The 12,218-nt window shown below is 46.4% G+C and overlaps 1 protein-coding gene across 1 annotated transcript in view; it reads left to right on the top strand.

Annotated features, from left to right (window-relative positions):
- Nucleotides 1-12,218, top strand: part of TRIO (trio Rho guanine nucleotide exchange factor) — a 351,672-nt gene that overhangs the window by 305,350 nt on the left and 34,104 nt on the right. The window contains 3 exon segments of the mRNA XM_038583299.1: nucleotides 4,652-4,944; nucleotides 6,055-6,225; nucleotides 8,691-8,786. Of these exon segments, the coding sequence (XP_038439227.1) occupies nucleotides 4,652-4,944; nucleotides 6,055-6,225; nucleotides 8,691-8,786 (560 nt within the window).

Here is a 12,218-nt window from a genome sequence, read left to right as displayed (position 1 = left end):
CTGCCGGCAGCTGGGCGTGTAGTTGTAAGCAAACCAGACCCAGCGCCCGCCCACATGAAGTCTGGAGCCTAAGGTCACAGTTGGCTTCCTGTCCTGACAGTTACCCAGCTGGGAAATTACCGACACGAAATAGTTACTTGGAGGCGGGGCCATAGCTCACTCCGCCTGGCAGTACTTCCGTACTCCCGTCTAGTCCAGAGCAGAAGAGGGGGGGTTTAGGGGAAGGGGGCCTTCCCAAGCAGTATTTATACCTGGGCAGGACACTTCAGACCCCCCACATCACCGCCACCAGGAACTCTTGTGGGAAAGGCACCTGTGTGCTGACCAGTGATTTAAGGTCTTCCCAAAGAGATAGTCCAAGCTCCGTGTGTTTTGTGATTTGCACCACCTCGTGCCCAATAACATTAGAGACTTTAGTTTCACTAGGTACCATTAGGGCATGTTTAATTTCAGGTTTTGTAACAGAGCAGTTGGTCTACTGGTTAGAGTCTTTTCTTCACTTAACTAAATAAATAGGCTCTTTATTTCATTTTACTAATAAGTTTTTTATTTTTTTTTATTATTTTTTTATTTTTTTATTTTTTTACTAATAAGTTTTTAAAAATAATTTTTAAGTTTGTAAATTCCTGATTTATGCATTATGTCACATTCCAGTGAAGAGCAGAACATGAACTGTTACAGTCTACTGATTTGGGCAAAAGAAATTTGTGTATTATAAAAAACAAATTATTGTTTTTTACAGTGTCAAAAAGATGAATTTAGCATTACTATTAAAGACAAAGTGGAAAACGAAGGCATTCGTCTACTTTGCTTTTGGTTTTGGTTATTTTTTTTTTATCACTCATCACCAGAATTAATTATCAGACCTGCACTACATAAAATAACTGCTAATCCTAGAGACAGGTGAAGAAATTTTCCCTCTACCTTTTCAGACTTCTGAAATGAAATTGTTTTTTGAGGTAAAATTTAAAATTCATCAACACTGTAGAGAGGTAGCAGGCTGTCTGAGAGCAGGCAACTCTCGCTCACAGGGTCAGGAGTTAAAGCCCCACGTTGGGTGTAGAGGCTACTTAAGGTTCAATAAAATTTTCTTCCTTAGTTTGTAATTGCTGCAAGATTTTTCTAAGTCCTAAATATTCCAGGGAAGTGAAACAGTGTCATTAAGTGATTTGGTAAGCAGCGGCTCAGGGAGGGCACTGAACAGCAAGCAGTTCATACAGGTGAGCTGTAGCCTCTGGCAGCTCTGCCTCCTCCCAGGGCCCAGGAGGGGATGTCCAGGCCACCACCACGGTTGTAATGTTTGAGCCGCCAGCTGAGGAGGAACTCTCTTTTGAATTTACTTCCCAAAGTACAAAGAACCAAACCCTGTGCAGTTGAGCCTACAGAGAGAAGCTGGAGAATGAGTCTCCAGTTGTTCCTTCGGAACCCCTTCTACAGCCACCATCTCCTCTCCAAGTAAGGCTAGAATGCCCTGGGAATTGGGGCCCACAAAGCGTCTGGGAGGGGCTGCAGTTCATGCCCTCCTGCTGCTGGCTCTGCTGCCTGGAGGAGAGGTCCTCGTGCTCAGAGGAGGCCCCAGGCTCCCGCCCATCCACCGTTCTCCCACTTCTCCGTGACCTGCAAGCTGCTAGACAAGGACTGTCCCGAATGCCAGCGGGCATCCTCCATTCACTTTCGACTCACGTTATATGCCCCACCACTCTTGTGCCACGTTCCCTCCAGTTCTCATCTATAGGCACAAGAACATATGTGAGGCTCCTTTGTTGGCTTCGCTGGTGCTCCCCATCACTCATAATGCATGAGTATTCCACTTATGAACATGAAGATCTGTTTTTACTAACGTATATGGGCCTCAGTCTTCCTGCCTCCCTCAGTTCACACAAATGCAGGGGGCTCCGTCAGAGACAGCTCATCAGAGGCTGGCCAGCCCCGCGTACATCCGGCCTCCCCACGTGCTACCTCCACAGGCCTTTGTCTGCTACACTCATCCAGCTGAGTGGACACACGTCAAAGACGTGATTGTCCTTCATATGTGGGCTATGATTCAACTTGCTCTGCCTCTTGAGGCTGGAGATTTCTGATGTTTCCATTCTATACATAATACGTGCCTACTGTGTGCTAAGCATCAGGGCGGGTTCTGCGAGTACCTCAGGTACCAAGAGTAGGTGAGACCTTCATGGAGTGGACATCCTTGTGATCTGGTTACATGAGTTATTCAAGCCTAGTGCATTCAAAGTCAGCTTCAGTGCTGCCTCCTTTGTGAGGCCTTCCATGATCCTTCCGCTTGATTCCCCTTCTTCTCAACCTCCCAATAGGATTTGTACTTGCTTAAAGCAGGTGTCATATTCTGCCCTAAGAGCCATGTGGTCCTAGAAAGTACTACATGGTGGATCCTGTGGGTGAAGGAAGATTTTATTCCTCTCTGTCCAGGGTCAGGTACAGGGCTTAGCTCCAAGTCTCAGAACAGTAAATGACTGAAAAATATCACCTGCTATGGGTAGCACAGATTCATGCTAATAGTTGGAACTTAAAAAAAATAAAAATTTTAAAGCAATTCCTTTTTTTTTTTTTTTAAGATTTTATTTATTCACTCATGAGAGACACAGGCAGAGGGAGAAGCAGGCTCCTACAGGGAGCCCGATATGGGACTCGATCCCAGGTTTCCAGGATCATGCCCTGGGCCGAAGGCAGACACTCCAACCCCTGAGCCACCCAGACGTACCAAAAAAAAAAAAAAAAAACTAAGTTGAATAAATTTTCATTTGGCATGTAGATTCTCCAGACCTTCTCTTGCTTCTGTCTGTCTTGTCCCTCCGCCAGAGTTCCTGAGGCTTGGCACTGTTTCCCTGTTTGCCCTTTCTCCTAAATCAGCACCTGAGAAGGTTGCTAGGATAGTAGTTCCAGGGCACATTTGCCACCTTAATGGTTTCTTGCTCTTCTTTCTCTCCAGTTGGTACCTGAGGAAACAGGGTATGATGTGGAAGCGTTGTAGTGACTCTCATTTTTAAATACAGTTAAAAATAAATGAATGAATACATATATACACATTTATGTATTGATTAGTTCTGAACCAAGTCTAGCTCTGGGAAAATCTAGCTTTTTAAGAATGAGTGATCCTGTTTCAAATGTGTCATCTGTTTATGGAAGATTATCCCTTGTGCCTGTACAAGGCATAGCCCAGGGCAGGAGCAGGATGGCAACTAGACAGGGATCCACTGTCTCGTCCCAGTGTCTGGAGCATGAGTGGGAAACTGCTGTGGACTCTCTGGCACCTAATCACAGGATTGGGAGGGATTAGTGCTCCAGCTTTGTAACTGCAGCCCAAATGTCTGCAGTGCCTCAGAGGTAAATAAAGTGAATACAGGTGTCTGTATAGTAGGATCTTCTCACAGGTGAATTTTAATATATTTTCTTTTTTTTTTAATTTTTATTTATTTATGATAGTCACAGAGAGAGAGAGGCGCAGAGACACAGGCAGAGGGAGAAGCAGGCTCCATGCACCGGGAGCCCGATGTGGGATTCGATCCCGGGTCTCCAGGATCGCGCCCTGGGCCAAAGGCAGGCGCCAAACCGCTGCGCCACCCAGGGATCCCTATATTTTCAAGGCTTCAAAAGATTTGGGAAAATAACAAGCATAATCAGTGATCTTCTCCCTCATTCCATTTTTTAAAGCATAAAGCATTTACTCCATTCCACTGTGGTGACACCCTAGAGTCAAGTGTGCAGAAAAGGGCCAAGCAGTGTCCAAGGTCACCGATTTTCACTTTGTAAAGTAATGCCTCATAACTGCATGGATTTGGCTAGAGTCACTGTTTCCTAAGCTTTTTTATCTCTTGTTTTCTCCTGAAAAATCATTAATTTGGGGTTGACTATATTTTTGAGATCCAGTGAGTAAGAAGATTCATTAGGATATATTTTCTGTGAAGCATTTTGGTTACTTGAGGAAGGCTTCCCCTCACATTTCTTTTAAAAATGTGTTGTTTTTGTTCATTCCTGGTGATATTTACTTGGACGTAGAGTCCCTTCAGGCTAAGAGCAAAGACCTCCCCCACAGTGTAGACCCAGCGTCTGGCCACAGGCTGGGTCCCCCCAAACCAGCCAGCCCTTTCACAGCCACTGCCTGTGCTCTGACACAGCATCCTGGATGGGCGTCACCTGCCCCAGGGCCCGACCGACTCCCACCCATGCTGACTGGGGTGCACACACACGTGTTGGCCTACGGGGTTGTACCTGTGTTCACAGGACTGGTTTTTAATTTCCTTTAAAATCTTGCATTGCTTTTGTCTATCAAGAAAATGGATGAAACATTTTAAAAATTCTGTCTTCTGACCCCTGGGGTATTTTAAGTGAGGAGGACATTTTCTGTCTGTGTGGTAATGATACTTCAGGGGGGCGCCTCGGGAGGGAGAAGAGTCGTCCTGGGAGCAGGCCAGTCTGGCAAAGCTCCGAGGGGCGTGGGCCCGGGAGGCTGGGCCTTCCCTTCCGGCAGAGCCCCCGCGGGTGGCCGAGCGCAGCCCAGGGCCCACCCGCCCTCCGTGCGCCCTCCGTGCGCCCTCCGTGCGCCCTCCGTGCGCCGCCGGCTGGCAGCGGCAGGACGCGGGGGGATTTCTCCGTAGGCCTTTCGGTCAGCCCGCTGTCTCTCGTCCTGCAGACTCGCTGTCCGTCTCCAGTAACGACGCCAGCCCGCCGGCGTCCGTGGCCTCCCTCCAGCCCCACCTGATGGGGGCCCAGAGCTCGCCAGGCCCCAAGCGCCCAGGGAACACTCTGCGCAAGTGGCTGACGAGCCCGGTGCGGCGGCTGAGCAGCGGGAAGGCGGACGGGCACGTGAAGAAGCTGGCGCACAAGCACAAGAAGAGCAGGGAGGTCCGCAAGAGCACCGACGCGGGCTCGCAGAAGGACTCGGACGACAGCGCGGCCACCCCGCAGGACGAGACTGTCGAGGAGGTGAGGCCCGGCGGGGCTCGAGCCGCCTAGCGCGCCCCCCGCCCCGGGGCCGCCCGTCTCCCGGGTCCGAGGGATGGTACCGCAGACCCCAGTTCCGTGTTTCCCGGACGTCCCTGGGGCTGGCCGCCGGCGGTGACGAGCTGTACGGCCGCAGCTCCATGTGCCCACGGCCCAGAGGGACGCGGCCTCGCGCTGCCTCCCCACCACGCACGTAGTCTGTCCTCAGGACCAGTCCCCGGGGAGGGCACTTCTCAGACCAACACGCGCCCGATTGTTTCCATGTCCTTTAGTGTAGCCGTCAGCCAGGAGTTCCCCCTCTTGTGTGGGGTGGGGGCGCGCTCTGGCAAGACAAGGAAGGGAATCCCTTCATAGCCCCAGGCTGTCCTGTTGGGCTGGTGGTGTCAGTGAGGGACCCACAGAGTTTCTAACTAAGACCAGCCCCCTCGAAAAGAAAAAGGCAGACAGGATAAGATTTGTATTGTTTAATTTATTTTGCAGACATGGGTTTTCTGCTGCTTTTTTCCTGGGCGTGCTTTGCCCTGGGTTTTCATTAGAGCATATGGTTTATGACATCCTCGTCTGTTTGCTACATCTGTGTCCTCTTAGTAGAAATAAAACTGACAATTTTTCTAAGAGTAAAAGCAGAGTAAAACTGATGAGACTAAATTCAGAGCCTCCCAATGCATTTAAAATTGTATTACTCTTTATGCCGTTATAATTCCAGTGAATTTATTTTAGGAAGGTACCAAAATGAAATGAAAGTAGACCAGAGGAACTGAATAGACATGAGAATTATTGATGTATCAGAGCTTTGAACTGATCAGGGGGCGGGGGTGCAGTTGAAGTTGAGACATGTTCAAAGCCTGACGGGTCATGTTAGCAGGCCTCTTAGGAGGACATGCACTGTGGCCCTTGTCATCCGAGGCGGCAACAAGGGAGCAGGTCGCAGTTACCATCAGGGGTGGAAAGAGCTTGCTCCTGGTTTTTGTCATCTCCATCTTCTCCTGTCCCGGCTATACTTTCCCAGGCAGCCACTTAGGGTTCCTTCCTGTGATCTCACCTTGACCATGGAGCCTGGAATATAACAAGCAAACATTGGTTTGATTTCAGAGAGGCCGGAATGAAGGCCTGAGCAGTGGCACACTCTCGAAGTCGTCATCGTCGGGCATGCAAAGCTGTGGAGAGGAAGAAGGGGAGGAGGGGGCCGACGCCGTGCCTCTCCCCCCGCCCATGGCCATCCAGCAGCACAGCCTCCTCCAGCCGGATTCACAGGACGACAAGGTGAGGGGCCTGGGCCACTGCACCCCAGCCTCACGGCAGCAGCTGGTGGCTCCGGGGCTGTGAGCAGGCACCTGGAAAATGTGCTGCCTGTTTTCACCCAAAAGTATGAATAACAAAGTCAGTTCAGACCAGGCAGTAGGCCAACATGTGTAGTTTCTCATACATGTACACTTGTGTAAATACGTTCAGTGCATTTTTAATAATGCTTCAGTAACTGCTACTTTTAAAGTAATTTTATTTTCTGTTTACTGTACCACCCGGGGTCCCTGAGAGAGGAGTCCGAGAATCACACACAGTCTTGGTGATTGCACCCTTGCGTAGACATTGGGCCACCTTGCTCTCTGCTGGATGTTTTGGCACATGGCGCTGTTTTCAGATGAGACGTCCCTCTGTCCATCCTGCCTGACATTAGCACTTAGGATCAACTAGGGTGTGATCAGCTTGGTTTTTTGTGTTTAGTTTTACCTAATCTCTAAAACTATTTTGTGCATCCCAGTTGTAGAACCCTCAACTGTCGTAAAGAAACATGCTAACTGGCTTGCACATCCTCTTGCCGTCTGGCCCAGTGTACTCCTCAAAACTGGCAGGTGTTGAAAACCGTGCTATGAAGTCATTACTAGAGGGTTTTTTTTGTTTGTTTCTGGCAGTAACTAAGCTTTCTGAATAAAAGATATTTTCATCGTTTTTGCCCATTCTTCCTCTTTTTCTTTCCCTGAGCCCCTCCTCGGTGCTCAGGATTACCTGTGCATTTGCTGGACTACCTGTGTTTCAAGGTCTGGACTCTGCCCTGGCCCAGTGACTGGCTTCTGGGAGGCCGAGGCAAACCACGCATTACTCTTAACATGGGCCAGCCACATCCTGCCTCCTGGGAAGCTGCCCCTTGCCCCTTTGTGGCGCCGAGGGCAGTCAGGGCATTGCAGGGCTCGGCTCGCCTGAAAGACGTGGCTTGGCTTGGACTCTGGAGTTTGGGGGCATCTGAGGTGCAGGCCACGTGCTGTGGGAGCTGAGATGCGGGAACAGAGGACCTCACCCCCCGCGCGGAGCAGACTTGCCAAGAAATGGGCATGTGTCCTTTCTCAGACAGTTTCTAAACTGTTTTGTGGCATTCCAAGCTGTACCTTCCTTGAAAGCAGAAAATTGAAGCTTCTTAAATCTGGATAATTAGGCAGAGTGAGGTACTGGGCCTGGTTGACTTATTCCCCCAGTAAGAGTATTTTTCTCCATTTAAGGAGTAGATTGCGCTCTGTACTTTGGTGTGTTGAAATCATTTATTGGTTATTTGGTTATCATGTTACCTCATTGGGTATTATCAGTAGCAGTTCTTCATTTACAAAAAATCTGTAGTGATATTCCCACAGAGTATATTATCTTGTGACTAATATTTTGTTTTGTTCTGTTTTCTCTTTTTGTAAACTTTCACTGCAGCATTATGTTGATTTGTGTTCTGTGTCTGTTTTGGCTCAGTTTCCTTACCTCTCCATTTGAATTTTTTACTTTGTTTTCTTCACCCCATACTCCAGATTTCATTAGACCAAACCAACATTGGTTTTGCAAATCACATACATGGATCCACACGTGTAAAAGCCTTGTTGTGAATGTATAAATCTGTATCTGTCTACTGTGAGAAATGCATCGTTAGGACAGCTAGCTGTGTGTCGCATGCATCTCTGCTGTCCCTAATATGACGCAAGGTTCATATTATGCCCCTCTTCTAGTTTCCAGTTAATTGATGGCACAAGTAATCTGCAAACACTGTGTTTGCTAATTACTGAAACTTGAATTCAGCAGCCCTTCCCTTAAATGCCTTTCCTGTCAACCCCTGTACACCCTGATTCTAGCCGTAAATGGCATCTCATAGCTTGTGAGGCCACAGATCTCCTGTACTCTGCACTAATCATTGGGGAAGTGGATGGCACAGAAAATGGTGAGCTTGTCCCCCCTCTTCCCTGTCTGGTCAGTGCACCCCCGGTTCCTTTCCTTTTCTTTCTAGTTTCTTTCTTTTAACCTCATAAACACAGGAGAGCCATTTTTAGTATCCTGTTTTGTTTCCTGATTATTTAGGGATTCACTCCTTAGATCCTAAGCCTTTTGTTCTCCCATTGATCAGATTCTGTACTTTCTCTCCTTAGCCACTAGCCTAGCCGGCAGTTGCAAAAGTTACAGTTAGCATCTTCCCGTGCCCAGTCACCTCTCTGAAAAACATGATTATGTTACATGACTGAGGATTAAATACAGTTTGTCTGCTTTCTACATGTACCCCAGACAGGTTTTATTTAGTAATTAATGTCAGAATATTGTAAATTTAAAAGGATGACTTTAAATAAATGCAAACAAATACAAACTTGTGGTCTTGTCTGGAATTACTTTGAAAAAGAGATTGAGCTTGCAGGAGAATGTGTGGTCTATCCAATGACTAACATGAGGCCTTCCTCTCCCCCTTATCTCTCTCTCCACTGCTTCCACAGGCGTCTTCTCGGCTATTAGTTCGCCCCACCAGCTCTGAAACGCCAAGCGCAGCCGAGCTCGTGAGTGCAATTGAAGAACTCGTGAAAAGCAAGATGGTAAGGCTTTGCAGAGAAAGTCTTGAGGTTCGGGAGCCACCCCGAGGGCTGCTTACAGATGGATGTGCTCTAGTCTGCAGAATGTGCTTGTGGCAGGTGACACAGGTGGAGTCCCCGAGACCACCTGCACTGCTGACCAGCTGCACATTTGGGGGTACCCAGCATCACCCCTCAGGCTCACATGTGCCTGAAGGACCACAGAACTCAGAAAAGGCATTACACCTCTAGTTGTGGTTTATGCTGTGAAAGGACAGATGAAAATCAGCCAGGGAAGAGGTGCATGGGACGGGGCACAGGAGGGTTCCAGGTCCACGCTTCCAGTTGTCCTCTCCCAGGACGTGTAGTCATGCAGAGCACTGACTTCTGCTGACAATGATGTGTGACACCACAGTGCAGCACATATATAGAGTCTGGCCAACCAGGGACACTAACCTGAGCCTGGTATTCAGAGTTTTTATTTGAGCTCAGGCACATACACAAGATTGACCACTGGCATGGTTCCCCCACCCTTGTTTATGGCCCCTCCAGAAATCAAGATAGCACGTGGCCCAGAGGGTACCCCCCTGCCCCTGCTCCAGGAGTCTCACTATTGGCATAGACCATCTCTCTTAGCCCACAGCCCCTGGGTAAAAAGACATTCCTATAAGGCAGAGCATCCCAGGGGATTAGAGGTACCTTCCAAGGTTAATCAGTCCCCTGCACTTACACTAAATATAGGACAAGCACCGTCATAGCAAGTGTGGTCAATGTGGCCAGTAGCACACAAACATAGGTTGATAGTTCCTTTTGCTGTCTCTGAGATCTTTCATTTGGATTCACAATGTTTAAGACAGAAGAGCTTGCATTGTTATATAAGGGCTGTATTTTCTTAGTGACCTCTGTATTTCCATTTGGTCAGCATGGATTCTTTAAATAAAGCCCCAAAATCAGAATATTGATTTGAAGTTAGATAGGTGTGCATTGCTTCTAACTGATTCAAATCAATTAATTTCTGTGTTTCTTCAGTTTTCCTAACTATGAGATGTAACAACCATTAATGGTAACAACCTTTACATCGGTATACTCTACAACTCCATAAAGTTGCTTAACATCTTTGAAAAGTCACCCTTCTGAAAATAAAGTCCCCCAGCCTCTCTCACCAGTCCGTCTTCCATAAGTAACCACTCTGATCAGTTTGATATGCTTGCCTCCAGACGTTTTCTCTGCAGGTGCAAACATATATGGAGAGGGAGAGGGTGCTGGTGCATGCTCTGTTTTTCAAAATGGATTCATTCGGTTTTTAAGATTCTAAGACTTAATAGGAGCTTCTCACCTCAGTATATAAGGTTTACCTCATTCTTTGTAATAGCTGCACAATATCGCATTGCATGGATGCAGTGATTTACTGAGGGCTTACTCGAAACCAAACCAGGCACTATTCTAAGCATATATGCTAACTTATTTGGAGCCCAATGAGGTAAATGCACATTACCATCATTTTATTTTTACAGGTGACAGAAATGAAGCCATAGAGTATAAAAACTTAACCAGCCAGTAAGGAGCAGAGACTTGAGTATACTATACAATTTATTTAAACAAATTCCTAATAATAATATATATGTGCATGTGTGTGTATAAAGTTGTTTTCAGTTTTGCACTATTGTAAATCTACCTATAGGGTAAATTGCCAGCACTGGAGTTGCCAGGTCAAAGAGCATACTTATTAAAGTTGGACACTTATCTTCCTTCCAGTGGGTATTAACTGGGCAACATTATATCATTCCATTTTTTCTACCCCTAGACAGGTTCTAATCAATTATCTGATCCTTTTTTTTTTTAATCGTCTGATCATTCTAACCATCAGAGACTGCAAGAGAAACTGACAGCCTGCCTATGAGTAGTATTGATGCTGAGTGCACCAGACAAATTGGCATTGACCACATTTGCTATGAAACTAATGAAACTATGATTGACTCAGTCACATGGAAATTGTATCAGGAAAAATTTAGACTGTTTCACTCTGCCATAACTGGAATTTCTTCCCAGATAGACATGTTCTGGAAGTGACACGATGGGCTTGGAATTTAGACAGGAAGGTTGCTAGTACTTGGTAGAAAACCTAAGAACTTGATTCCAGTGGTGGAGAGTTTGAGATCCTTTCAGTTTGAACTGAGCTAGACCACATCCTGGCAGTCTCCTTGAGACAACTAGATTGATAGTCTAAATAAAGGGTTCTTAACTTGTACCCTGTGAGCTTTCAAACATCCTTAAACATTTTTAAAGCAATTATTTATATTCCTCAATTGTATGATCATTAAATCATTCTTGTCTAATAATTGAAATAGTTTTCCCAAGCAAGGTTATGAGGTGCTCTTAGCATCGTGGAAAAAGCATAGGTTTCAGAGTCAGATAGACACATATTCAATCGCTGCTGCTTAGGCTCAGGCTCAGCCTCTCCAAAGCTCTTGTTTTTCAGCCATAAACTCAGTTTCCATGCTGTTTGCTTAGCTCCCAGTGAGGTTCTTTACATGTGGGCAGTCCTTAATGCCTGTCTTCAGTGTTGGGGGACCACATTCTATTCACAATGGACCCATCACATCTTCATTCTCTGCAGAATATAATCTAGATTCTGCTTTTTCTGGCTCAAGAGAAACATTGCTCCGTGTTGATTTCCTGTCACTAATCCTCTGATGTCAGAGGAGAACTGCTTTTCGTCAGTGAAAACTCTGAATCATTTTAATATCCTTTCACCTGTCCTTGACATGTGACCCTGAGTTACTCTGCACATTTGTCGTGTGCTGTAGATCCCTGGTCACCCACATTCATTTTCTTGTAGGTGACCTCTTGGGCTATAGGGCCTTCATGATAGAATTCAAACTCCGGACATAGTTGTACTTCAGAAGCCACGTACTAACTTACTGGCCTGGGAAGAAGTTGGTCAGCTATTACGTAGTATGATACTCAGGGAACTGAATCTCCTCACCCTAAAACCTGCAGCGTCCATGTGAAAAATACAGCCACCCCAGAAACTCTTTCCTGGGGTTCACTCCTCCCCCTTACCTCCACATCCCAGTCCAACCAGTATGGGAAACATAATGCATCTTTCCCAGCACTGGTAGTAGGGCAGTAGCAGCCCACAGCCACAGGGACCATTTAAACTTTCATTGGGATTTTCCCTTCTTCATTGATCTGCATATAAAGGGAGATGTGAGAAAATAAAAATAAATGAAATACACATTTACCTCAAGATACTAGAAAAAACAAATTAATGAATTGGGAAACAGAAAAACGGAATAATAAAATGAAAAATGTGTACTTTGATGAAGTAATAAACATCAGGTAACCTTCTCAAGGAAATAGGAAGCACAAATTCACAACGAATTATATTGGAGAGGCAAACTAAGGAAATTACAATAATTATAACACCTTTTGTTGAGCCCTTTGAAAGTAAAT

This window comes from Canis lupus, chromosome 34, assembly GCF_011100685.1.
Source record: "Canis lupus familiaris isolate Mischka breed German Shepherd chromosome 34, alternate assembly UU_Cfam_GSD_1.0, whole genome shotgun sequence".
Taxonomy (NCBI): domain Eukaryota; kingdom Metazoa; phylum Chordata; class Mammalia; order Carnivora; family Canidae; genus Canis; species Canis lupus.
The sequence above is the reverse complement of the archived record's forward strand: the minus strand, read 5'-3'. Positions and strand labels throughout refer to the sequence as shown.